Source organism: Stegodyphus dumicola, chromosome 12 (genome assembly GCF_044657685.1).
Source record: "Stegodyphus dumicola isolate Sdum_Otavi_A_Nest chromosome 12, ASM4465768v1".
Lineage (NCBI taxonomy): Eukaryota > Metazoa > Arthropoda > Arachnida > Araneae > Eresidae > Stegodyphus > Stegodyphus dumicola.
Window position 1 is genome coordinate 30078662 of NC_140779.1, and position 27446 is coordinate 30106107.

The 27446-nt window shown below is 32.0% G+C and overlaps 1 protein-coding gene across 1 annotated transcript; it reads left to right on the forward strand.

Annotated features, from left to right (window-relative positions):
* Nucleotides 1-15364: 15364 nt before the first annotated feature.
* Nucleotides 15365-26774, forward strand: LOC118189503 (uncharacterized). Its single transcript, XM_035360123.2, has 3 exons — nucleotides 15365-15521; nucleotides 20777-21547; nucleotides 25670-26774. The coding sequence occupies exons 2-3, from the start codon at nucleotides 20784-20786 to the stop codon at nucleotides 25917-25919; spliced, it is 1014 nt and encodes a 337-aa protein (XP_035216014.1). The 5' UTR covers nucleotides 15365-15521; nucleotides 20777-20783; the 3' UTR covers nucleotides 25920-26774.
* The last annotated feature ends 672 nt before the right edge of the window (nucleotides 26775-27446 follow it).

Consider the following 27446-nt stretch of genomic DNA (forward strand, 5'->3'; position numbering starts at 1 on the left):
CTGTATTCTACTACTCTTCTTGTGAACAAGTGATCCAATAAATTTAACTGTACTCTACTACTCTTCTTGTGAACAAGTAATTCAATGAATTTAAATGTATACTTACTTCTATTACTTCTTCTCGTGAATAAGTGATCCAATAAATTTAACTGTACTCTACTACTCTTTTTGTGAACAAGTGATCCAATGAATTTAACTGTACTCTACTACTCTTATTGTGAACAAGTGATCCAATGAATTTAAATGTATACTTACTTCTACTACTTCTTTTCGTGAACAAGTAATCTAATGAATTTAACTGTACTCTACTACTCTTCTTGTGAACAAGTGATCCAATAAATTTAACTGTTATCTTCTTGTGAACAAGTGATCCAATAAATTTAACTGTATTGTACTACTCTTCTTGTGAACAAGTGATCCAATGAATTTAAATGTATACTTACTTCTACTACTTCTTCTCGTGAACAAGTAATCCAATGAATTTAACTGTATTCTACTACTCTTCTTGTGAACAAGTGATCCAATGAATTTAAATGTATACTTACTTCTATTACTTCTTCTCGTGAATAAGTGATCCAATAAATTTAACTGTACTCTACTACTCTTCTTGTGAACAAGTAATCCAATAAATTTAACTGTACTCTACTACTCTTCTTGTGAACAAGTGATCCAATGAATTTAACTGTACTCTACTACTCTTCTTGTGAACAAGTGATCCAATAAATTTAACTGTACTCTTCTTGTGAACAAGTGATCCAATAAATTTAACTGTATTGTACTACTCTTCTTGTGAACAAGTGATCCAATGAATTTAAATGTATACTTACTTCTACTACTTCTTCTCGTGAACAAGTAATCCAATGAATTTAACTGTATTCTACTACTCTTCTTGTGAACAAGTGATGCAATAAATTTAACTGTACTCTACTACTCTTCTTGTGAACAAGTAATTCAATGAATTTAAATGTATACTTACTTCTATTACTTCTTCTCGTGAATAAGTGATCCAATAAATTTAACTGTACTCTACTACTCTTCTTGTGAACAAGTGATCCAATGAATTTAACTGTACTCTACTACTCTTCTTTTGAACAAGTAATCTAATGAATTTAACTGTACTCTACTACTCTTCTTGTGAACAAGTGATCCAATAAATTTAACTGTACTCTTCTTGTGAACAAGTGATCCAATGAATTTAACTGTATTGTACTACTCTTCTTGTGAACAAGTGATCCAATGAATTTAAATGTATACTTACTTCTACTACTTCTTCTCGTGAACAAGTAATCCAATGAATTTAACTGTACTCTACTACTCTTCTTGTGAACAAGTAATTCAATGAATTTAAATGTATACTTACTTCTATTACTTCTTCTCGTGAAAAAGTGATCCAATAAATTTAACTGTACTCTACTACTCTTCTTGTGAACAAGTGATCCAATGAATTTAACTGTACTCTACTACTCTTCTCGTGAACAAGTAATCCAATGAATTTAAATGTATTTTTACTTCTATTACTTCTTCTCGTAAACACGTTATTCATTGAATTTAAATGTTAGCTACTTCTACTACTTGTTCTAGAGAACAAGTAATCCAATGAGTTTAAATGTATAGCTCCTTCTTCTACAACTTCTCGTGAGCAAGTGATCCAATGAATTTAAATGTTAGTTACTTCTACTAATTGTTCTCGTGAACAAGTGATCAAATGAATTTAAATGTTTAGCTGCTTCTATTACTTCTTCTCGTGAACAAGTGATCCAATGAATTTAAATGTATAGCTACTTCTACTACTTCTTCTCATGAACATGTGATCCAATAAATTTAACTGCTCTCTACTACTCTTCTTGTGAACAAGTGATCCAATGAATTTAAAAATATGCTTACTTCTACTACTTCTTCTCGTGAACAAGTAATCCAATGAATTTAAATTTATACTTACTTCTATTACTTCTTCTCGTAAACTAGTGATCCATTGAATTTAAATGTTAGCTACTTCTACTACTTTTTCTAGAGAACAAGAGATCCAATGAATTTAAATGTATAGCTACTGATACTACTTCTTTTCGTGAACAAGTGATTCAATTAACTTAAATTTACAGTTTTCTTGAATCATTAAGACTGCTAATTCAGATATGTTTTCCCGTGGTTTTAATTTAGAATGAAATAATTTTCATAACAATATTTATTTTTCTGACAATCTGGCTTTGACGCATTGAATAGCTCATTTTAAGTGTAAGATTTTATGTTCTATTTCTTTGATTTCTGCAGGAAATAATTTTTATACTTGCAGATTTTTCGCAACTTCTTAGATTAAATTAGTTTCTGGTGTTAAATTAAACTTCGTATTGTGGGATCATAGTGCAGGTTTTCCTTTATATTTTAAATCTTATGATTTTTATGCTTTTAACTTTTAAAAATACTTTTAGGTTTTCTAAGCTTAAGTGGTAAGTTCTAGTAATATGAAGTTCTGTAATATGAAGTTTTCAAATTGAAAGTTTTATTAATTTGTTTTTATTTTTAGCCCAAAAGGGAGGAAACCCAGAAGGCCAATTAGTCTCAAAACAGCATTATGTAGCCTTTCACTATAAACTGTGAATCACGTTTTAAATTGTTGCCACTAAATATTATTTTTGAAGAAATTAAGTAATGAAGAATCTGCATTAATGTATGCATATTTCTCGCATTGTGGAAAAAAAAGACGGCACCTAGAGCTATTGAATTTTAAATAGCGTAATTCTCCACCCGAACATGGGCAACTGGCAATCCGAATTTTGAATTTCGAATTCTTTTTATCATCTATTTCAAATTTTGTAAACTTTTAACGAATTTTTAACAAACTCAACGATTTCAAAGCGAGCAATGGCAACACTGAATGGAAAAAATCACTTTTATGTATCTCCAGCGCGCGACACTGTCTTTCAGAAGTTCTAAATATATGCTGTTTTCGAATGTTTTGTGATACCGCTGTTGAATTAAATTTTATATGGTTTTATGTACGAAGAACATGACACATTTAATAAATAACATGAACATTTAATAAACAAAGAAAACACAAAAAACGTTAAAAATCGCCTTTTCGGGCGTAATATAAAATCATAAAGTTTTCAGACTTTTTTATTGTTATTTTATTTTTTTGCAGTATATTAACACAACTCGAGATTAGTGAAATTAAATTCTTCAGTGCAAAGCATCGAATATTGCACTCAAAAGCATCAATATTGAACTCAAATGAATTCTCTATCATATAATTGCCAAGTGACACTTTTTTTCCCAGTTTTCAGGCTTTTGCTGGATTTTTCATATATATTCAATATAATTTATTCAAGCTCTTACATTTCACTAAAATAAAGAATTTCTTTACTTAATTGTGGGGCAATATAATGTAAAGTGATGTCTAGCAATAGAGGTTCCAGGGCCAATAAATCTAACCCAAACTAAGGAAGTAAGAGCAAAATCACATATTAAGCAACGCCATTGTTGACAAGAAAACCAACTTCTCTTCTTCTCAGTTCAATCTATTCACTCTCATAACAATTCACTTTACAATAAAATGGTTATCTTGAAGTTTTTTCGTTTTGCAATAGTGCTAATAAAAAGAAATCCTCATAACAATCCTAATTCTATCGTAATCTCGGTAGGATGATTTAAGAAATGTTAAACCTTTCAGCACTGCATTACATTGTTAAAAAATAAATTAATAAAAGCTTATTATTGCATTTTGATTGACAAAGGTCGTAATAGGATAGAAAAATTTGCTTCTGAAAGTATGGTAAGATTTTATTTTATGTTCAAAGAACATGTTAAATTTTTAATCATATAATTGATGCCAAAGAATGCAAAGAATAGGGTTTTATTGTAATTTTCTGATACTTATATTTATTCTTCAATTAAGTTGTTCTTTACTTCCTTATTTCCCACCTACGATTCCTTACCAGAATGCGTTTTCAGGATCGCGTTTTATGTAAATGAGGTAGAACCAGTATATAAGTAAAAGTCTCAGGCACTTCAGTAGAAGAGTTTAGAAGTTTTTAGTACAGCATGGTCTACCTTCTGGCCACGTCATTGCTTTAAGCCGGTCGACCGTATTATTAAGTGCTTGCTAGTATTCGCCGGTGAGCTTTAAATAAGGGCCAACTCTGTTAGTTATTTTTGTGCAGCTTCGTATGGTTTTAGTCTAGTTAGCATTAGATTACTTTCTTATTTTCTGTCTTAAGTTAAAGCCCAAGAGGGGCCTTTTTTGAATCCTCATTGAGTTGAATAAAGGGTAATTTTAATCCTTCTTTGGAATTTCATTTACAATAAGTGAACTCTGCGATACTTCCCTATATAGTTCACGAGCATTCTAGCTTGAAAGGACTACAAATTTAGCTAGAATATTGTAAATTTAATAAATTATAAATATGACTAAGATATATTGGAATAGTTAGGTCATTTGCGAAACTGCTAATATGTTAAAATGAACTCAAACTCATCATATCTAGCAGGAGTCTAGCTGAAACATAAAGTTGTATGAGATTTAAATTATCATTCTGCCAGATAGCTTTTGGCAAAATTGATACGGGGTGTTCATAAACTGTTTAAACAAAGTAATACCATTAAGAATAGTAAGATTTGCAATAGAATCTAGAGCAGTATTTCAATCAAAGTGTCAGAAAATAACAACCGGAACATATCCAACAACCGTAAGCCGTTATTCCTGGAAATGCCCTGCCGGATATAAAGAGCATCTAGAAGATGATCGTCAGTCATTTACCGTATGAAAATTTCAAGTGAAAAGCAGATTTTGAAATCCGCTGCTGATTGGCCTGTCAAGGTTCAGTAAAAGTCCAGCCAAAATAAATGTTCTTTAAAAACATCACATTATTATCGTGAGAACATCGTCCGAAATGATTTCAAGCAAGCCATGTGATTCCAGCCATTTTCTGTTAGAAATTCCAATGAAAATGAGGATTAAATAATTATTAGATATTTGATTTCATTGGATTCAAATATATGTCATTCACTCATATTTAATTTTTACCTTCTGGCTACAGGCGTTTTATTAATTCATTTTTAGCCCAAAGAGGCTGTAAGTTTCGAAACGGCATTTTGTGGTGTTTCACTACAAATGTCCGTTTCCTTTTTCAAAGTGTTGCCAACAGATATTATCGCCCTGAATTATATTTAAAGAAATTAAATAATGAAGAGTCTGCATGAGTGTATGTATGTTTCTCGCATTGTGAAGAAATGACAGTACCTAGAGCTATCAAATTTTGAATAATGCAATCCTCCACATGAACATCAGCACCAGAAAGCCCGAAATTCGAATTTATTTTATTATCTATTTCATATTTTGTAAAACTTTAACGGATTTTTTGTTTAACAAGCTCAAGTATTTCAAAGCGAGCAGTGGCAATACTATACGAAAATAAAAACATTTTTACCTCCAACACGCGAGATTGTGTATCGGAAATTCTAAAGGTATACTTTTTTTAAATTAATTTGTAATATTGCTGTTGAATTGAATTTTATGATTTAAGTACGAAGAACATGATATTTATAAACAAAGATAACCCATAAAACGTTAAAAACGCCCCTTCGGGCTTAATATAAAATTTGAAAACTTTCAGATTTTATCTATTTTTTAAATTACAGTTTTATAAGGATATCTGCACCTGAAGATATATAATCGCATATTGTGTTTTGAAAAAAGCAAAACGTCCGTGTAAACTTTTAAAAAAGTAATTCTTGTAAATTTATTTATTGTAGCAAAGCAAACAGATATCGATGGGACATAGTGAAGGAATATATTAGTAGGAAATAAAATTATGTAAAATATGAGTAACTATTAATTTCCTCACGAAGAAGCTACAATGTGTAGGAATGTGTAAGAAACGATAAATACAAATAGGTAAGATAAAAGTTTATTATGTGTACCATAACTTGAAAGATGGTTTATTTGAAATAGGAAGAGTTTTTAAATATATCAATTAAAACATACCGAAATTTCTAAAACCACAAGAATACGAATAACTACGTACATTATGTCCTTTCTCCTATTAAAACGCATCTTGTTTAATAACAAGCAATATTTTCAGTGTTAAAATATAATTAAAATTTAATATACTATGTCAGATAAGTTACAAGGTATGTTCTCCCTCCTTCCAGCATGTCTTCGGGGTGTAACGGTAGCCCACTCATGGAGTATTTGACAGGTAAAGAGCGGCTGAGCGGTAAAGTCGCTGAACACTGGTAGTTCGGTCCAGGTTCGAAACCCGCGAATGGACTGGCTGCATGGGTGTTTTCGTGGTTTTCCCCATGTGTAACGTGTGTACGAGTCAGTTTCTCTTAGAAAGTCCTCCACGAAGGCATCACTCCCCTCGAGTGCCCTCGAGCAGATAGCCCTCGAGTGCTTTGCTATAATTAAATACACCATCGACAGGTCCAGGTTCGAGTCCCGGCGAGAGCATTGCTCATTTCTCATGTCTCCTGCTTCAAAATAATCTATTGACTCTACAGTGACCCCCGAACTGAAAGGGTGGTGGACAACAATTCGTCAGCACCAGGATTTGGCGATTGGGTCCCTAATTCCCAATCGCGTTAAAACGTGGCGTATATAATGCATTCCCCCCCCCCTTCCAACATTTCTTCGTCGTGTAACGGTAGCACAGTTGGCGCGTATTCCAGAGATACAGGTTTCGTGTCCCGGCGACGGCACAGCATATTTTTCATGTCTTCTGCTTAAAAAAACGACTAATGACTCTACAAAGTGTCACCAATACTACCAATTGGTGTACTCTAACTACCAATAATTTATTAGTGTTATTACAACCGCAATAAATTCCAAAATGTTTTCATGCCAAAATAACGTTAATCGCCAAAGTAATCATTGAACAATAAATAATTGCATCTCTAGAATTTACTGCCGTTGTGTAGTAGTGGTTCCCGGGACAACATACTCAGAAAGCTCACAGCGACAACATGTTGCTCATCTTGTTGCAAAGTTGTCATGTTGCATAGATGTTGCATCATCTATGCAAAATGTTGTCGGTGTGTATTGTAACTTATACCTACGTATCAGATGACCCAGTTCTGCATCTAACGAATTGACTCGACGGTTTAAGGAGTGATCGTCACATGTTTCGCACCAACTTGCGAGTGAGATATTAAACTTACATTTTTATATAACCTTTAACTTAAAACTTACATTTTTATATAACCGTTATGGTATATTGACATTTTATTATTATTATTATCCCAAAAGGGGGTTAGCCGTAATGGGCTGTTAGTCTCGAAACGGAATTTCCTTTTAAATGTCTGACTCGCTTTACAAATTGTTGCCACGGAATATTATCGTATTGCATTACTTTAAAAAAAAAATAAATAACGAAAAATATCCATAAATATATGTATGTTTCTCGCACTGTGAAAAAAACGAAGGTACCTGCGGCCAACAAATTTTGATTAACCTACTTCTGCACGTGAGCATATGCACCTGGATGCTGGAATTTTATATTTCATATTTTGTAAAACTTTAATGAATTTTAACAAACGCAACGATTTGAAACCGAGAAATGACAACACTGTACGGATTAAAACATTGCTATATCCAGCGCGCAAGTCTGTATATCGGAATTTCTAAAGCTATGCTATTTTTTAATATTTTGCGATTTTGCTATACAGCTGAATTTTATTTGGCATAAGTGCGAAGAACATGATATTTAAATAATAATTTTAACACATAAAACACTAATAATAAAACGACAATGATAGTAAGTTTTGCAAGCCATCTCTTTAAGAAAACTGTACATTGATATAATAAACTGAAAAAAGAATGAAAAAATAGAAAAATGTATGCCAACGTTTAATAGTTCATCAGGAATTCTAAACACATGCTGCTTTTAAAACTTCTGTATTTTGATGTGGAATTGTATATGGCGTAAGCGCCTAAGAATTATGCTTAATAATAAAGCTAAAAAGACAAAAAGAATGGGTTAGTAAGTGCTACAGCTACAGTGGTAGCAAAACAATTACATGTTTTGCTCAGCCAAAAAAAATATATATATACATAGTAGACTGCGAACTCAACGAGAGTGGAAAAAACCTTAACAAATCCTTTTAAATGACTGTTCAAAATCTGAGCCCTTTCAAACTTTCCTTTTTATTATTATAATTATTAATTTATGTTTTGATTTCAGTTTTCCTTAGCTGTCCGATATGATTATGTTAATTAATTATTTAACACTGTATTATACCAATTAAAAGCTAAGATAAACAACAAGTCCTGTTCTTTCAAATTATTGCCTTAATTTTAATTCTAATTGAAAGCATTTTAAAAATATGCAAACGATATCCCCGCTTTTTTACTTCCTTGTACGAAGTAAAAAGGAAGTATTGTAATCGCGAAAGGTTTCAGGCACCATATTTCAACTAAAATATCCATTTTGACCGCTATCGAATGCAATTTAACGATGTTTTTGCGTGACATCTGTACGTAAGGACAGAATAAAAGACTCTTTTCCCCAAAAATGTTATAAAACTGATTTAGAATGAATTCCTAAGACACGTTTTTGTGGCGTCTGTACGAACGTATGTACGTACGTACGTATCTCGCATAACTCAAAAACGAGTATCCTCAGAACGTGGAAATTTTGTATATAGGACTGCTATAACATGTAGATGTGGATCTCATATTTTGGTTGTAATCGGCCGCACCAAACGTATATAAATATATTTATATATATACCCACTCTGTTACCCGGCTCAGTGATCTCAGTTTCTTTACTCTTATATGTTTGTAAATTGTACATTTTTTGCTTTAAAAATGATTGAATTATGTTGTTTTTATCTTCCGGTTAAGGATTTTATGCCTTTAGTAAATCTGTGTGCAATATTTTTAGAATTATCAGCAATTTTAAAGTTGTTTAATTGCCGCTAAGCCGGTTTTTAATGGCGGCCATTGATGTTTACATTTGAAACAGGAGACTAGTGGATTTGTTGCCAATCTAGAGAAACTTAGCTTCGCAACAACAAAGATAACGCATTCATTTATTATTGCCAATTAAATCATGCTTAATTCTTTCTGGAATTTTTTCGAGGAAATAAGCGTTTGAGATTTACTTCGTAATTTTTAATGCAGATATTTTGAGTTTTTATGTATTTTTGCCTTGTCGCAAAGTGAGAACTGAATTAATTGAATGAGAAATACTAAATCGTCTGTGAACAACTGTTTCATCTTTGTTTTGTTTGCTTAATTTCTTTTATACATCGTTCTAGCTTTATTATAATATTTGAATACAACATGTGGCAAAGATTACATAATTCTTTAAATGATATAAATTTTGTGCATTCTGAGTTATAATATGAACGAAATATTCAGTGAACCTAGCGCCAGAATGTCGCTATGGTAAACACATAAAGTGAATTTTAAAGAATGCATTTATTCTATTGTGGTTTATGCGCTGTAGGCGAAGTTGTTTAAACGAAATGTAAGAAAAAATGCGTATAATTTAACATTCCGTACAAAGAAGTCATGTGGTGTACACATCAGATTTTTTATTTAAATTTTCTCCTCTTAAAAAGCAGATAATACTTGTAATCAGAAGAAAATGTTAAGATATCTAGCCTAAAAAGTACAGTATGCTGTGTTAAAATTAATATGTGTAACGTATCTTTTCTGATAACAGAGAAAGCTAACGAAAGTTTATTTCTACTTACAAATAATCTTGTTTATTAGTTTATTAAAAAGTGCAAAGTCTTCTTTAATTTGTTAGAAACTACGTTACGATTTAAAAAACTTTTTATTATTATCTTTACAAGAAAAATATCCGTTATGGCTTTTAAAATTATATTCCATAATGCACTAGTTGACTTGAGGTTTCATCTGATTCATTGCTCATAAATGTTTTTCATACAGTTCATTTATATGGTTTTAAAATTTCATGACACAAACGGAACTAAATCATTGTAACTTTGTTTCAGTTGACTCAAAAGTGTATCAATCTAAATTATTATTCTGTATTCAAATTAGATGAATTTCTAACGTACTTGCTGACATTTTTTCTGCTTGTTCAAAGGAACTGATAACAACATGTTGCTATCTGCTTAAGTGACTGATAGGAAGATATTTTTCTGCTTCACTGTCGAAAATTCAAAGTCAGAAAAGCCGCAGTTTTCAAATTTTTAGAACACATTTCCCCTCATTCACCATTGTGATGACCGACAGTTTTAACCCTTTTAATTTAGCGAGTTTAAAATTTCCCCTTTTTTATTCCTGACTAAATCTTTCTAAAAATTCTTGGTGCATTCAAGCAAAACGCTTTTAAAGATATTAAGAAAACAGAATTTTTTTTATTTTTGGATGAAGATGATGAGTGAATTTCTAAATATCAGATTACAGATAATTTTTCAGTGTTATTGCTGAAGTTACACAAAGTTTTAAGGTATTTTCTCCCTCCTTTCTGTATGCCTTCGTGGTGTAATGGTAGCACACTCGGCGCGTATTCGACAGGTCCATTTTCGAGGCCTGGCGTGGGAACTGCACATTTTTCTCCTCTCCTGCTTCAAAATAATAATTCTAATGTCTTTACAGTGGAGTCCAAACTAAAAGGTGGTGGATGATGATTCTTTGCAACCAGGATTTGGCGACTGGGTCCCCTAATCCTCAGTCACCCCTTAAAAAGGGGGAGTATATGAGGTATTATCACCTCTGCATGCCTTCGTTGTGTAACGGTAGCACACTCGGCACGTATTCGAGAGGTCCAAGTTCGAGTCCCGGCGAAGGCATTGCTCCTTTTTCCTGTTTCCTAATTCAATTCCTAATTACTAAAACAAAACAAAAAAAATCCTAAGTTAAAACAAATGTAGTATTAAAAAGAACTTGCAATGCAGGTTTCAGTTTGACACTCGAAACAGTCTTAAGTTAAGTAATTACGTCTTAAGTTAAGGCCTACTCGTTTAGGAAATACTCTCCCAGAAATCAATGATGGAGAACTAAATGAACTGTTCAAAAAAGTAAAAACAAATAACAAAAGAAATGTGATGTAATATTGTTGCATGACAGGTTAATGCTACTTGGAATCTCGTTTAATAATTTAACAAATAAAAGTCTTAATTATTCACCATGTAGCTGTGCATTTATTCCGCTGTATCGTTTTCTTATAACAAGTTTGTAACAAATATTTCGCCCAAATATATTTCTGCTTTGCTAGGGCATAAAATTCCAAGAATTTAAAACAATAAACTCCTCAAAGGTGTTTCTTTCAAAATGCTTAAAAAGATGTAAATGAAAATATCTTTAAATTATTAAAAGTACTGCTGTATAATGCAGAGCGAAAATATAAAGGTATCACATAAACGGCAGAGCAGCAAATACAATTTAAGTAATAAAAGACCAACATGCAAAGACACATTCCTTGACCAAAAATTCTTGCGTCAACATAAGCGTTTTTAAAGTACTTTTCTGACGTGTGTAGCATATTCAATTTGTATAAAATATTTACTGTGGAAACATAAACAACTGTATTTTAATAGCAAACTGTGTTAATTACGATTTTTCTAAATATTATGTATATTTTTTTACTAAAATAATTTTCCACTATATATATATATATATAATATTTTTCTGCTGAAATTGTTTTATTGTATTTTTACTTTGTATACTTTATTAAATATATAGTCATATACGTATTAGTATAATTTGCCATGAAACTGTGCTCAGTAAAAGAGAAATTTTTTTCGAGAATTTGTGCCTCCAAAAATTAAAAATTTAGTTCTTATTTTTAAAGAACGTTCTCCCAAACTTTAATTTTATAAGTCTGTGGATTAGAATTAAGGCACAGAAAAGTAAATTTATTTAAAATATTGGGTATTTAATTATCTTTAAAACTTTGTTTTGCAAAAAATGTACATGTATGTCTAGGTTGAACGTTGCATAACTATGCAATCTATACTCTCCTTCCATTCTAATACAAACATTATTTCAGCTAGGCAGCGTAAAGGCCTCACGATTTTATAGTCGATAACATTCAGTAGAGATTTGGCTTAGTTATGGGAAGAAAATAAAATGCAAATATATTGCGCCCAAAGGAACTTTTTTTTAAGTTTTGCGTGTTACCTTTATCTGTTAGATATCATGTTCTTTGCACTTAAACCACATAGAATTCAATTTAACATCAATATAACGAAATATCTAAAAACAGCGTATATTTAGAATTTCCCATAGACAGTCGCGCACTAAAAGTGTTTTTCTCCGTACAGTGTTGCCATTGCTCGCTTTGAAATCGTTCAATTTGTTAATCGAAAATTCAGTTTTACATAATATGAAAGAGGTAAAGAAACCAAATCGAAATTCAAAATTCAGGCTTTCAGATGACCCTGTTCGGGTGGAGGATTACGTTACTCAAACTTTGATGGCTCTAGGTACTGTCGTTTTTTCATAATGCGAAAAACATACCTACATTCATGCAGATTCTTCATTATTTAATTTCTTTAAGTATAACGCAAGGTGATAATATTTGGTGGCAACAATTTAAAAAGTGATTTACCGTTCATAGCGAAACGCTACAAAATGCCGTTTTGAGACTAATAGTCCATCTGAGCTACCCACCGTTGGGGCTAATAACAGGACTAAAAACTTTAATATCTTTAAGTTTTGAATAAATTTGTTTTTATTTCTATTATGCCCTATTTGATTAATTTTGTATCTTTTTGCATTGATATTTTTGTAATTTATTCACATTTCTAGTAATCTATCACAAGGCTTCTGTTCATTCCTTGTCATCCGATGGGGGGAACTGATAGAAACTTAACAATTTGATGTCTTTTGTATCGGTCTTCAAATGCCAAAGATGAAAAGTCCCCTTCATATTTTAAGTTTGAAAGTAAGTTACATAATTTTTGGGTCTTGAATATATTTCTGAAATTCAAAAAGCTTCAAAATCAATAAAAGTATTTATAATATAAATTTACGCTTTCATTATGATTTTAATCCACCTATCTAAACCTTAACTGCAAAAGGCTGGTGATATCTCAACGCCACCTATATCGAAAAATCATGAAAATACACCAAAATCTCAGTGCTCTAGGACTAGACCTATGCGAACACACAACTTAGGACCGAAAACGAGAAAGTAGAAAGAGTAATGACTAGGACTAATTGATTCCGAGCAACGTCAAAAATTTACATAATACTTCAAAACACCAAAAGCACTTAACTGAACCCATGAACTATGGACTGAAATATCTTCACTCAGTACACTCTTAACTGTAACAAACGTCGTCACGTAACAAAAATCAGACATTCCAATATATTAGAAAAATTAAATCCCTTGTGTTTTATTACTTACTTAAGATGCAAAATTCCAATGCAATGATCTCCAGAATATCAGCTGTATTGTACTAACGTAATCCAAGATTGTAATGGGTATACCCGACAGTTTGTGTCATGTTATGTAACTTTGCCTAATTCTATGTTATTATCCTCTTATGTATAAATGTTACCGTGAAAGACCGAAATTGGTGAATGTCGACTTTCACCGGTCGGCATTCACCAAATACGTCGGTGAAAGATCGAATATTGCATTACATTGTTGTACATTCGGACCCTCACCGGTGTATGTCGACAATCACAGATATGCTCTGGTGTAGGTCGAAAAGAGAGGAGTCGACAATTCAAACTGCCATAATAGTTTAAGTTGTTGCAATAAATAAGATTTGAATCTCATAATTTAGTAAGTTTTTTATTACTATTATTTTATTTTCTCCTTTAGAACGTACTGTATAATTCAGTAAGTTTTTAACTTCTATTATTTTCCTTTCTTATTTTGAATGTATTGTGTGTTTTAAGTTCTTATATTCTTAAGTTCTTATTTTAAGTCTCAAGTGCGTTTTTTCGTGACTGAATTACGGAGAAAATATAATATTGTTATATGTTCAACATTCACCATTAGTACATGGTGAATGTCGACATTGACCGGTGTGAGTCAGAAATAAGAGTATTTGGAAAATATTTCGGACAAGCGACTACGTGGATGTCGACATTCTCCAGATTTCAGTGTTTCACCGTAACATAAATACAACAACTCCGATGTTGTATTTATACTCCTTATATATAAATACAACAACTCTAGTATTCCTTAGGAGAAAAAGCTTATGGTCAATTCCAATTTTTCAAACTCTAGTTGGTTAGTGTATTGGGGCAATACCTGTTCGATTCTGTAGTGACAACTCTGGTGCCCCATGCAACATTACCTGTTTATATGTTCAGAAGTTTATCTATTGTCCTTTAGTAGTTCATCTGTTACGCTTTTTCTATCCAAAATAAATGAGCAAATTTTGTTTCATTAAGAAAATACATTAGTTTATAATTTGAAACTAAAACTTGTAGAGTCATTAGGATTTTGTTTTTAAGCAGAAATCGTGAAAAATGAGCAATACCTTCTCTGGAACTCTAACCTGGATCTCTCGAATATACGCTCCGAGTGTGCTAACCATTACACCACGAAACCATGCAGAAAAGAAGGAGGAAATACCTTATGCACTCCCCCTTTTAAAGGGCAGCTGAAGATTAGGGGACCAGTCGCCAAATACTGGTGGTGAAGAAGAATCATCACCCAACACCTTTTACTTTGGGCACCACTGTAGAATCATTAGGTGTTTTTCTGAAGCAGAAATCGTGAAAAATGAGCAATGCCTTCTCCGGGACTCGAACTTGAACCCCTCGAATGTACACTCCGAATGCGCTAAACGTTACACCACGAAGGCACGCAGAAATGAGGAAAAAATACCTTATCAACTTCTATTAGAAATAGGCTTGTTGTTTAATGTTATTCACATGTTAATACACAAAGCGTAAAACACTAAACTTGAGATTGAAATTTTCCAAGCACTCAAGCTTCATCTGTCTAAGTATGAATTAACAGTCGAAGTGCCGACTGGAAGAAGGAGAAATTGTGAAATATCCGAAACCAGAGCACTTCCTATTCCTGGTCTTTCCATCCTTAAGAGAGGATTCGAGTGTGTGACACCGAAGGAATTCAGTTCACTGAACAAATAAAGATTTAAAAAAGAAAAATGTTTACTTTGCATCATCCGCAAATCATTAACGAAAGTGAAAACCAAGTTGGCGATTTTCACATCACCTTGAAAAACGGGAAACTGTATCTCCACTTGCCAATTTTCATTTCCTATTCTGGCAACCCTAAATGTCGCCAAATACGTGGCGATAATAGTCCAAATCTGGGCCAACTTAAATATGTATTGATATCGAGGAAGTAAAATTGGAGGAACTCTCTGCGGATATAAAGAAATCGGGGGGAAAAGGGTCGAAGCCGCGAGGGGCGGAGTTACCTCCGATCGGACAGTGGCTCCCTCACAGGTAGCTAGTAGAAACAAACGTCTGCAGGTATATAGGTCAGGGTTAGAAACCGTGGATCAGTATTTAAGGAGAGGTACCACTGCTGCAGAACCAACTCACAGCGCAGAGCACTGAAGAATCACAACACAGGAATACATTTATATCTTTTCCAGGGATTTTTGCTAAGGTAAGTCTTCAGTGAAATTTCGTGGTGCTTATTGATGTGGAAAATTCGAAACGTTTTCACGACTCGGAAGTAATCAGTTAATTGTTACATAGGAAAGTGAAAAAATATTACCTTCCTTAAAGTGGCTCGTAAAAGTTTGCAAAAGTAAAAGTAATATTGGACAAGTAAATATTTTTTTAACTTTTTCCTGTGCCTTATTAGAAGAAAAACAGTCTGTAGAGAGTAAAAACTTACGGTTAGGAAAATCATGCTAAATCTTCCAGTTTATAAAACTGTGACAAATTCAATAGTTTCAAAAAAGGAAAGCTTCGGAAATCTATATGCAGTTTCGAGTTCATGAATTAAAAGAAATGAAATGTCGAATAAGTGAGAAGAGATAACACGGCTCTGAGGGAAAATTGCTCTCGAAGTGTATTCTAATGCTGCCATCTATTGACGATTATGGATACTAAAATCTTAAAATTAATTGCTCCTGCTTGGAGTTTCCATTTGCAGGGTTCAAACTCTGTGTATATGAAAGTGTTAAACTTCAAATCAAAAATTGAGAGAATATTATTATACTTTAATCTTTGCCACATTTCATAAAAGTGGGAGCTTGTTACAAGAAAGTTTAAAGTCCAAGTTTCTCCTCTTTTTCGGTTTAAATCTACCAAGACATACTTCTTTCTGTGAAGATTATTTTTTTTATTTATTTACTGTATTTCGCGAGATTCTGAGAAAAATAATGTTATATGTGGTTATGAAGTATAAAAATATGCTAAATAATATATATTAGGGAAGTATCAAGATTCAAATTTAGATTTGCGTTTAAAATATATAGCTTCTTGATCGAACATTTATAGCACTTCAAAGAGACAGACATGTTATTTCCCAAAATGTGTATTTATAGTTAAATATGGATAAACTTTTAAAGGTAATTATTTGCTTACTGTGAAGTCCTGAAGAATATCTATTGGTGTTTTGGTAAAAAACATACGAAGTTTTAAACACAATATTCTATCAGTTAAAATGTGTTCTATAGTTAGCAGTAATAAATCTTAAATTCTTCTGCATTTGCAAAATTTCCAAATTTGCTTTGCGGTTATACTAAGAACCTACTTTCATTTTTAAACTAAGTAAAATTTAATTTCAACTTTTATGTAAGTCAGAAGAAATAATTTGCTGGTAAGCAAAAACAAAAATTTTTGTATTCTATTTTAAAAATTAAAGCCATTTTTTCTACGTGTGCAGAAAGTTTATGTTTCAGTTTATGTTTTCAGTTCAGAAAATTTATGTTTTCCTTATGTTTCAGTAGATGCTAAGTAATGTGTGTAGAAAAGAAATTTATATGTAACGTGGAAATGCAGAGTTAAAAATTTAAAAAGCTGGGAAAACATTTTGTATGATTATTGCTGTAATTGTTTGAGTGTGTTAATTACTGACGCTGGTAATAACCTAAAAAACAGTTAATAAAAGACTAAGTAAATTCATTTATTTATTACTTACTTTCGAAAGTCTATAACTAATGTACTTTAAATTGAAAGTGCTTTTATTATCGCAAAACTTCTATGCATTCCATAACATTCTGTGAAAGGTAAAAAAGAGCTGTTTTTCTAAAACAAAATAATAAGTTTTCGAATTTTGATCGAATTAAAATATTTCTTTAAATTCGACTTTACGTATTAATAAATAAGATATTCAGCATATTTTTATTTATTAAAAGAATTAAAACTGAAAAAGCTCAGTAAGTGAAGTAGTATAGAAGTAAACAACAATTTAAAAATATGTCAAATGGCTTACTTCATAAAATAATATTATTTTATTTCGAAAGAACTTTTAAGAAAATGTAAACTTAATGCTTAGTATTATTATTTATCTAAAAGCATACGAATTATTGGAAAATAATAGCTATTATTATTCGAAAAGGAAGGGAAATTGTGAAAATAAAGAGATAAGATGAGTTAAAAAAAACGACATTTTTAACAGTATTCCCTGAGCGTTATATATATCTTATGTTGTTTGTGTCTGTTTTTGTGTCTGCTTATAAATCATTAATGATAATTACGAAAATAACAATAAGTCTAGTATAAAAGATTATTTTCATCAATTAAGAAAATAATATGATAATAATTTAGATAAGACGTATGAATTCCGCAGGCTAACTACGGTCTTGGGTAGCGTCACAATATCTCTGGATATAGTCTCTTAAATCACTCTCCAAGAAACGACCCTACTGTGGAAATTATATGCTTTACTTTAATTCAGTGAACTGACTCTTCGTATATAATTGCTGAGCTACTGAAAATGACTTGCCAACTAAACGCAATAAAATCTAACAAACGAGGAAACTGACGCTACGGATTCTTAATTCCTGCTTAATTCTTAAGGCTAGTTTTCGTTGTTTCTTTGTTCAGTTAGATTCTGTTGATTTATTCAGTTTTAAATTATAAAAATTCTTTCTCTCAATCAAGACATTAAATATGTGCCCCTATGTAAAATAACACTTAAAATTAAAGAAAGCGAAAGTTCGTTCTTTGAATGCTTAAATATCTAAACCTTCATAAAAATCTGTTCTTAGTTTATTCAGGAGACTTTTTTTAGTGACAAATAATTTTATAGGCATATTATATGCTCAGAAATGAAAGACATTGTACCTTATTAAATGTTCTTAAATGAAATTAATTGATTAATATTCAGCTATTTATTGATTTTTATCAAAATATAAGCATATAAATAAAAATGGAAATAATTTTTTGAAAAAATAGAAAGATGTTTTAAAAATGAAGTGGAAAAATGTTAAATGAAATGGACTGAAAGCTTTATTTTATTAGCCTTTTAGCAAGTTAACAAAATATTAAAAAGAAACGTAATCATAAATATTGTGCTTTCCCCACGTAAAAGTGTTTTAAAATCAATTTATTCGTTATCAAATTCAGTGTAGTAAATAACTCATCCACGAGATTGTTATCAAAAGTACTGGACCGAATGTAAAAGTGGAGCAAGCACTGAAAGTATTAGCAATTGGGGAACGCTTCGAAGAACACGATGAACTACATTTGTCTTTCATTCCACTCAGCAGGGAGGCATCTCTAGATAATTGTTCTTCTTGAAATGGATTTATTCTTAACCCCGTTTTCACGGCCTGATCGATCTCTAGGCGCGAAAGAGAGTGGGAAAATTGCTGCGCCTCCAGAAATTTCTTGTAAACAGCTTTTCCCGAAAGAGAAAATTTTCCTCCGAAACGCATTCTTAAGTTGCGCAAGAAAAAGAATATGTTTCAGTAGGACAGAACTTTCCTCTGACCGCTTTCAAAAAATTAGTTCATTTTGTGTAAATTTAAATAATTTTATGCACATACTTCCCTTGCAGTTATTAAAAGTGTAGTAAAATTCATAGCATGTATGTCTTACAAATCCACTAATTCCAACACAAGACAAACATTATTAACCAGAAAATGAAAAGTTCTTCAATAAGAGTAAATTTTCTTGCTACTTTATAGGAAATTGTAGCTCAGAAAAGATCCGTGAAAGTTACTCGAATTGTCCAGTCTTATCACTATGTTATTAATGATGTTATTTTTTAACTTTATTCCCTACCAAACATAGAGCAGCATTGTACCAGCTAAACTAAATCTGCATTAATACATACTGTAACCTTCACTGACTTATTTTTGCAATATATGCGCATGGACTGTGAAACCTGATCTTCAGCTGTGCCTATTGAATGCACAGCTTCATAGTAAGTTAAATTCTTTTCTCTTTTTCTGATATATCAATAGCCTCGCCTGAAAAGCAGTAGAATTCTTTGTTTGATCATAGTGTCTGAAGATTTCGATTCTTTGGTATACAATAGATTGGTTTCAAATAATAGATTTATAATTTTTTAATGCATAATATAAATATAAGACATTTTTTCCTTCAAAAACCTCTCATTTCTAACCCTAAAAAACATCTACTCTTTGCCCCAATATATAAATCATCTGTTTCAATAAACGAAGACTTCCATAACTAAATGATTTAATGCCACTTAAATAATCTAATGATTGAATTTACTCCTTGATTTAAGTTTCCTTCACCTTAGAGTTATGAAATATTTGCTTTGTTGGATAATACCAAATGCCGCTTCATAGTATCTTCTTTAGTTTTTTAAATTAGTTTTCGAAGTCTAACTATAAAGTGGATAAACTTAAATTTCAGTCTAAAGAAATAAGTTATCCTTATCTCAAACATCGCATGATCTTCAAAATTTATTAAAACTTTCGTGTTTCATACCAGTTTTACATTTGAACGCATGTGAAAAGTCCACTTTCTGTAAAGAGCAAATTATTTGTACTGTAAAATTCTTGATTCTTCTTAATTTAGGACGGTAAAAAAATCATGTAGAATGACAAGAAGATTTGCTTACAGTCTGTTAATTTCTATTAGCATATTTTATCGTCGACAGGATAATATGTGAATTTTTCATATCATGATAAAAAATTTATGTTTATGTTAATTATAATCTTGGCTAATATCATGTTGGCTGACTTATAAATTTCAGATCTGTCATTCAAACATTTATGCTTTTGGTATCATTTAGGGTTCAAGTACTAAATGTTCCACGACTTTTAATGTGCATTAGGTATTACCAGAAAAATTAACGTTTATCGTATTTTCATCGCCAAATAACTTCGCCATTACTTAGTTTTTGATAAAATAGTTCCTTATTGCTCATTCTGCCTAATGCGCTGATAATGAAAATAAATATTAAAACTATAATTTTACTCCTACACATATATAGATTAAGATATTCGTCTAATATTTCAAAATATAAAGTATATTATGTATTGAACATGTATTTCTTTTATATTTATGAGATGTTAATTAAGCGCATTTCACAAGTTTCAAAAAATTAATATTTATTTAATTAAAAAAGTATTACAATCGATTGATTTCTGTTTGTTATAAATAAAGGAAGAAATGTAATTTTAAAATATTTTAAGTTGAACTACTTTGTAATGTCATTTGTATTATAGTAAATAACTCTGATGTGTTCTGTGACAAATAGATTGCACTTTTTCCGATAATCCTTCGGCGCCCAATCAGACTGCAAAACAGCTTTTTAAATAATAAACAAGCAAGGAAATTTCTCAGAAAGTATCTATAAGTACTTTAAAGTATAAGGTGAATGGTATCAACCCTAATACCTGATTTTGTAAACTATATCAAAATTAATTTATTGTGAATAACTTTAAGAATCGAAATAATTAATCATGAAATATTTTACTCTATTCACAGCTAAAGCATGGCAAAATCACTGACTGTAGTGGCAGTGACTTTGGCCTTACTCCTTGGGGTAAACGGCGGTGGCATTCATGGAGGAGGAGACTATGGTGGCGATGAGGGTGGATATGGCGGAGATGATGGAGGTTATGGAGGTGGTGGTGGAGATTATGGTGGAGGTCATGGAGGAGGTGGTGACTTCGGCGGACATGGAGGCGGAGGAGACTATGGCGGAGGACATGGAGGTGACATCGGTGGTGGGTATGGAGGAGGCGGTGGATACGGAGGTGGTGGAGGATATGGTGGTGGCGGTGGAGATTATGGACAGGGCTACAAAGAGCCGATTGTTCACGTCATCCACAAAGATGTTCCAGTCTACCATAAAGTGGCCATTCCCAAGCCAGTACCTGTACCTAAATATTATCCAGTGCCTAAACCAGTGCATGTGCCACACCATGTCCCTGTTCCAGTAAAGGTTCCAGTCTACAAGACCATTCCCAAAGTTATAACAATCCCCAAGAGTGTACCAGTACATAAGATCATTCATGTTCCCAAACATGTACCTGTTGGCGTTCCAGTCCCAGTCTACAAGCCAGAACCAGTACCTGTATACAAGACGGTCCATGTTCCAAAGCCCGTGCCAGTGCCAGTTCATGTTAAAGTGCCAAAATACGTACCCGTTCCAGTACATAAGATCATCAAAGTACCCAAGCCTTATCCAGTACCAGTCAAGGTCCCTGTCTACAAAGAGACACTTGTGAAGAAGCCATTTATTCTCCATGTTCCGTAAGTTTATTACCTTTTTGATTTATTTGCAGTTTAGTTAAATTTAGAGTCTTAAAACGTATGTAATTAACAGCCACTCTAATTTTGTTTTAAAGTCCTCAACTCTGAATATTCTTTTCCCTTTTGACACAGATATTTTTTCGACAAGCAAAAAGAGGCAGTTTCAATTGCATTAATAGATAATTAATTAAATGAATACCCAAATATATAAGTTTTTATTAAGTAGCGCGATAAAAAATATCATAGGTAGATAGCGTGATAAAAAAACTTAGCGTTTTCAGAGCTTTTAATGGTCTTTTTGTAATTCTTCGCTTTTAAGAAACTGTGAAAAAAAACTTCTTCACTTCTGAGTTAACAATTGGTGAATTTATTGCGCTATTTATGCTACCAGCAAATAAAATTCCGTTATTTTTTACAGGAACATCAGACATTTACGGTGAATTAGTTCCTGCCATAATCTTCAATTCTAAACATAGCATCAGATTTCATTGGGAAATTATTTTAGGCTGTGAAAAGTATTATTGTTTCGTTCTCCAAAAGATCTGTGTTTATGTCATTCACTGCTTCTTTTTTTGCGGATGTTTCGTATCGTTTGCTTCTTTGTTTTGACGCAATCAAGTAACGGTTCGCTTCGTCAGAAAATGGCACTCTTCGGATTTCGCTGTCAACCATTAATCGCATATTAAGCCAAATGTAGGTTAATTCGGTGGAACAAATACTGGGTTAGTGGATTGGACAATGACCTACAAGGTCATACAGAGATTCCGAACGAAGGATGGACAAGTTTTAAATTATTCACAGTGAATTTCTTCAATGGGAAAATTCTCTGGAATGCGATTACGGTTTTTATTTGTAAGAGTTGTTTCGCTTAAGCAAAGACCTGAAATAAAAACAATTTTGTCAGTATAATAAGCAGTTAAGTCCCTTTTCGTAATTGTTGAAATCAATGCTAAAATAGCAATGTTTTTACCTTATCGAGAAATGAAATAACTAATGTGTGTCAGAATTGAACTAAAATTTATAGCCAAAGTTACTTTTTTTAAAACTGTAAAATTTTAAATTAAACAAAGATATTTTAAAATTAATTTTAATAAATAATTCAAAAAATAAATTAAATACAATTTTTTAGGTAATTTTATGCACAGTAACTGTTACTGGTTATAACGTTATATTTTTAAATATTATCTTAGAGGTTTTTTTTTTTTTTTTTTTTTTTTTTTTTTTTTTTTCGTTTAGCAAATGAAATGTAAATTGTCTATTAAGAAAACATTTTTTAAAGTACATATTTTTAAAGAATGACTTATATAAATCACAGGAATCAACATAATTTTTTAATGTTTCACTGAACAATTAAAATGTTTTCTTCACAATTTTTAAAGTTAAATTTCTCTAACTTCCGAAAGACTTAGAAAGACAACGAATGTTCAAAAAGAGTGATTGCTCTTATAGCTTATTCATTTCATTCTCATTTCTTTGTTAATTCCTTTTTATAAATTATATTTTGCCTCTGAGACTAAAAACTGGAATATATTTTGTTGCGCGTTACCAATGATCTCCCCACTCTTCATCTAAAAATTCTCATCCTCAAAATTCTCATCGTGATCCTGAATCTTTCGATCATTTAATGACAAAACTGTAGAGTCATTAGTTATTTTGAAGCAGGAAGACGTGAAAATGTGCAATGGCTTCGCCAGGACTCGATCATGGACCTCTCGAATACGAGCCGAGTTTGCTACCATTACACCAGGAAGGCATGCTGGAAGGAGAGAGAAAATATCTTCCAAACAGAATACCCGAACTAGCGTAAGCCAACCTACCTAAGTACATATGTCCCCCTTTTAAAGCGGGATTATGGATTAGAAGACCCAATCGCCAAATCCTGGTGGTGACGGATTATTGTCAACCAACTTTTAGTTCAGGCACCACTGTAGAGCCATTAGATTCTTTTGTAGCAAAAGACGTGAAAAATATGCAATGTCCTCAACAGGACTCGAACCTGTACCTGTCGAATACGCGCCGAGTGTGCTGGAGAAGGCATGCTAGAAGGAGAGATAAAATACCTTATAAAGTTACTAATTATTATTGATATTAAATACTTTTCGGAAAATCTACGTCCTCGCAATACTAAATATCACTAAAGATTTCTTAATTATGTCATAAATCTGAAATATAAAATGACACAGCTAAACCTTCGAAATTCTTTCTCGTTCCAAAACCAGCTGTAATAAAAGAACCACAGCTTCTGTGCAAATGCCCCTAGTTCCGCAATGTTTAACTACAGTTCATTTAAACCCGAAAATAAAAATTCGCATGAGTGACCTTCTGGAACAAGTCTGAAAGACAAGGCATCGCCATTCTTCTAAGCTTATTTTTTTTATACTTACGAATGTCTAGATCCATTTAATAGAGCTGTCCAAATGATTTCTCCCCCATTTGATCACCCGTCCTTAATGTTTGTAGGTCATAAATCATGACCTGATGCCTATTACATAATGTGATAGCGAAATATATTTCCTTTCTGAACAAAACAAGAAATCGTTCAATGAACTAGCAAAATTGAAAATTCGAACTCCAATTCACCATTTTCTTAAAATTTAAGTCATTTTAAGGAATTAATATAACTGACAACGCTACTCAAACAATAACGGCTTTTTCCTTTCATATCTATTATATGCATGCGTTGCAAACGTAAGTTATTCAGCATAACATGAGGCATCCAGCATAACTCATATATGTTGCATGTGTTCGCTATGTATTATGCAGCATAAAGAATAGCTGAGCTTTGAGAAGCATTTCCCAAAGTGTCTGATACGTGATTCTGCACATATTATTTTGCACATGCCCAAAGTGATTTTGCACATGATACGTGAGCTTTTAAATCGTAAATAAGTTTTATATCAGTAATAATTAAAATACAGAAAATACGCATCAGCTTCTGATATTTCCAGAAAGTTGTATTAAAACAGCACAATGGTTATCAATCATTTCATTCAGATTACGTATCAGTTATTAACCAATGTTAATAATCGTTGGTGTAGTTGATATCAAATTTCAAGCGCTGATTTTAAAACTTTGGCTGTGCTAGTTACAAACCTCACAACTGTAAGTGAAAACTAAATATCCGCAGAGAAGAAGATTCTGTGTTGAAATGTGCATACGTGTTTGGCATCTTCCCCTCCCTTCCCAGCTGAGACGTGAACCAAAATAAATAGAATTTATCTCGATGCGCAATACTGCTTCTTTTCGTCATGTAAATTATAAATTTAAGACTTTTATTAGCAACAAGTACGTATATAACTTAATGATCCCTCTCTAGAAATGCAAATTTTACTGTCTTCGAGACTCCCATATCATTTTTCATTCAGATGAGACTGGAAATTTATAGAAAACTTTGGAAACCGCTATCAAGAGGAAAAATGTTCTTATATCTAAAATTGGTATTGAATCACTTTTAGTTATAACATCATTGTTAGATTATCAAAAATAAAGGTACGATAAAAGAAGTCACTCAGCTTTCAGAGGAATATTATAAGTGACAACAGTTAGAATTTTAAATACATAATTTGACACTAGTATTTCAAATCAAAACTTTTTATAAATTTTGTGCTCAAACTCCAAACATTAAGTACCAGCATTAGCTACGCAGATGTTGTTCAAAACGATTCGAGCAGAAGTCCTACAATGATTTTTCTAGTGAGACAATTACGTAACCTTCTTCATGCCTCAATATGCTAATTTAAGGAATGCACTTTTTCTACAATTACTAATATCGAGCAGAGAAACAAAGCATTATTTTTCAATGAAACTATCGGAATACAAAATATTCGATTTTATTAAAGAAATTTAACTTAATTTGCAGCATCTTATCATATTTTTCTCAAACAGGGTGAATTTAGAGTGAATCAGAGAAAACTGAATGAATTTAACTTGAAAATCTGTAATTATAATTTTTCTTCAGATGAGTGTGTCTATGGTAAAGCAAATTTATTGTAAAGCTTCTGAAAATAACAAAAAATAAATAAATAAATAAAACTTTTCTGGTAATGTTTTATAACGTGCATATTAATAAGGAAATTATTTAAAAAAACTTTTAACTCACATGCCTATATTTTCTATCTCTAGGGTCTACGTTAAAGCACAAAGCGAAGGCGGATACGGTGGTGGTGGAGGATACGGCGGTGGTGGAGGATACGGCGGTGGTGATGGTGGACACGGAGGCTACGGAGGTGGCGGCGGAGGAGGATACGGAGGAGGCGATAGCGGATATGGCGGTGGAGACGGTGGATATGGCGGTGGCCACGATGACGGAGGAGATGGCGGATATGGCGGAGGAGGAGGAAATGAATATGGCGGTGGACATGGCGGATGGTGAAAGCCTGATAAAAAAACTTAACTTAAAAGTCGGAAGAAAATCTATTTCTTAAAAATGAGTATTCAACTCGAATCATGGACTTTGTTGTAGATATGGTAATGAAAGTTGTCTTTCCTTCATTTCTCATTCTCACTGCTGTTAGAATTTTCTGAGCGTTGCCAAAGCATTTAAACATATAATATATTTTGAACAAAACTCGATTTATATAGATTATTTGTATTAAAGAAAGCAAAATTTAAAATTCATGTAGAGCGAATGATGTTTATAAAATACAAAATTGTAAATTTTTATCATGTGAAACGCTCTAAAAAGCAAACACTTCCACTTCGTTTTTAATGAGGTTATTGGTAATATCCATACATTGGATATAACTCATATGACTTCCATATATTTATGTAAAGATTTTTATTTCTATTTTTTAACTGAAACCGCAACTGTTTGCTTAATTAGAGCGTTGGCATTCAAATTAAAGTGCAGTTAATTTATCCTATCAAGAACAAAATCATGCTATAATACGTCGGCAACGCTGTCGCTTTGTATATAGAATTCAAAAATTCTAATCTTAAATTTCTCCATTTTTGGAAATTTTGCTTCTCAGATACTTTTACTGTTTGTGGTATTCTGAATGCATCTTTTATTCTCTTCCAATGTACATATTGTATTTGCTTGGTCATCTTTCCTCCAGAATGGTACTATTTCTTGTAATAAATCATTGGCGGAAGTGACATCATTGTAGTCACTGCGCACGCGTATGTATCATCGTATGAATCTCCGGTCCTTTACGGGCTATGAAATGTATGCGGGATACTATTCATATATTGTTAATAAATTTGTTGTATTATTTATATTGTAAAATCATGTGTCTTTTGTTGCATCTGTGTGAAGTACGTCTTAGTCTTGATACTAAATAGGTAAAACATGAGTTATTAATCTAATTATTAATGTTAGTAAACCGTAAAATTTACGGTATTAGCTATTTTAAGCTTGGACCTGCATAAGTAACATCTAAAAATACAGATTTAGTCTCTCCTTGCATATCCCTTTGACTATGATGCAAAGAATACATGTATGATTATGTTCATTCTTTATACATCGCTCTCAGTATAGTTTATCATGCAGAGAAAACGCATAAACGAATCTTTTAAAATGCATTATGTTTCGGTATGCTTTTAAAAACCCCAGACTCCCTGTTAATAATAAGAATAACCATTTTAAATAACCAATTAAAAATAGAATTCAAACTCCATTAAAATCATGGAAAGAATTTAATGAATTTTAAATTCTCTATAATACATAGCAAACCTTTAATGGAAAGAATGAACAATGGGCATACAATTAATATATATATATGGGGGGTGTACATATACATTAGAAAGTTTAAAGAATTCAAATACATTTACCTAAACTTAGAAAATAAGAATGACTCATACACAAAGGATTTCTCCTGTTGCTAATATTTTAATATTTTGATATTCTTTATTACCAATTAACACTGTTGACAAAACGTTTCAGATCTGATTTCGAATA

Coding starts and splice junctions, on each gene's coding strand:
- LOC118189503 (XM_035360123.2), top strand. CDS start 20,784: ATGGCAAAATCACTGACTGTAGTGGCAGTGACTTTGGCCTTACTCCTT. Junction 21,548..25,669: donor CCATTTATTCTCCATGTTCC/GTAAGTTTATTA, acceptor TTCTATCTCTAG/GGTCTACGTTAAAGCACAAA.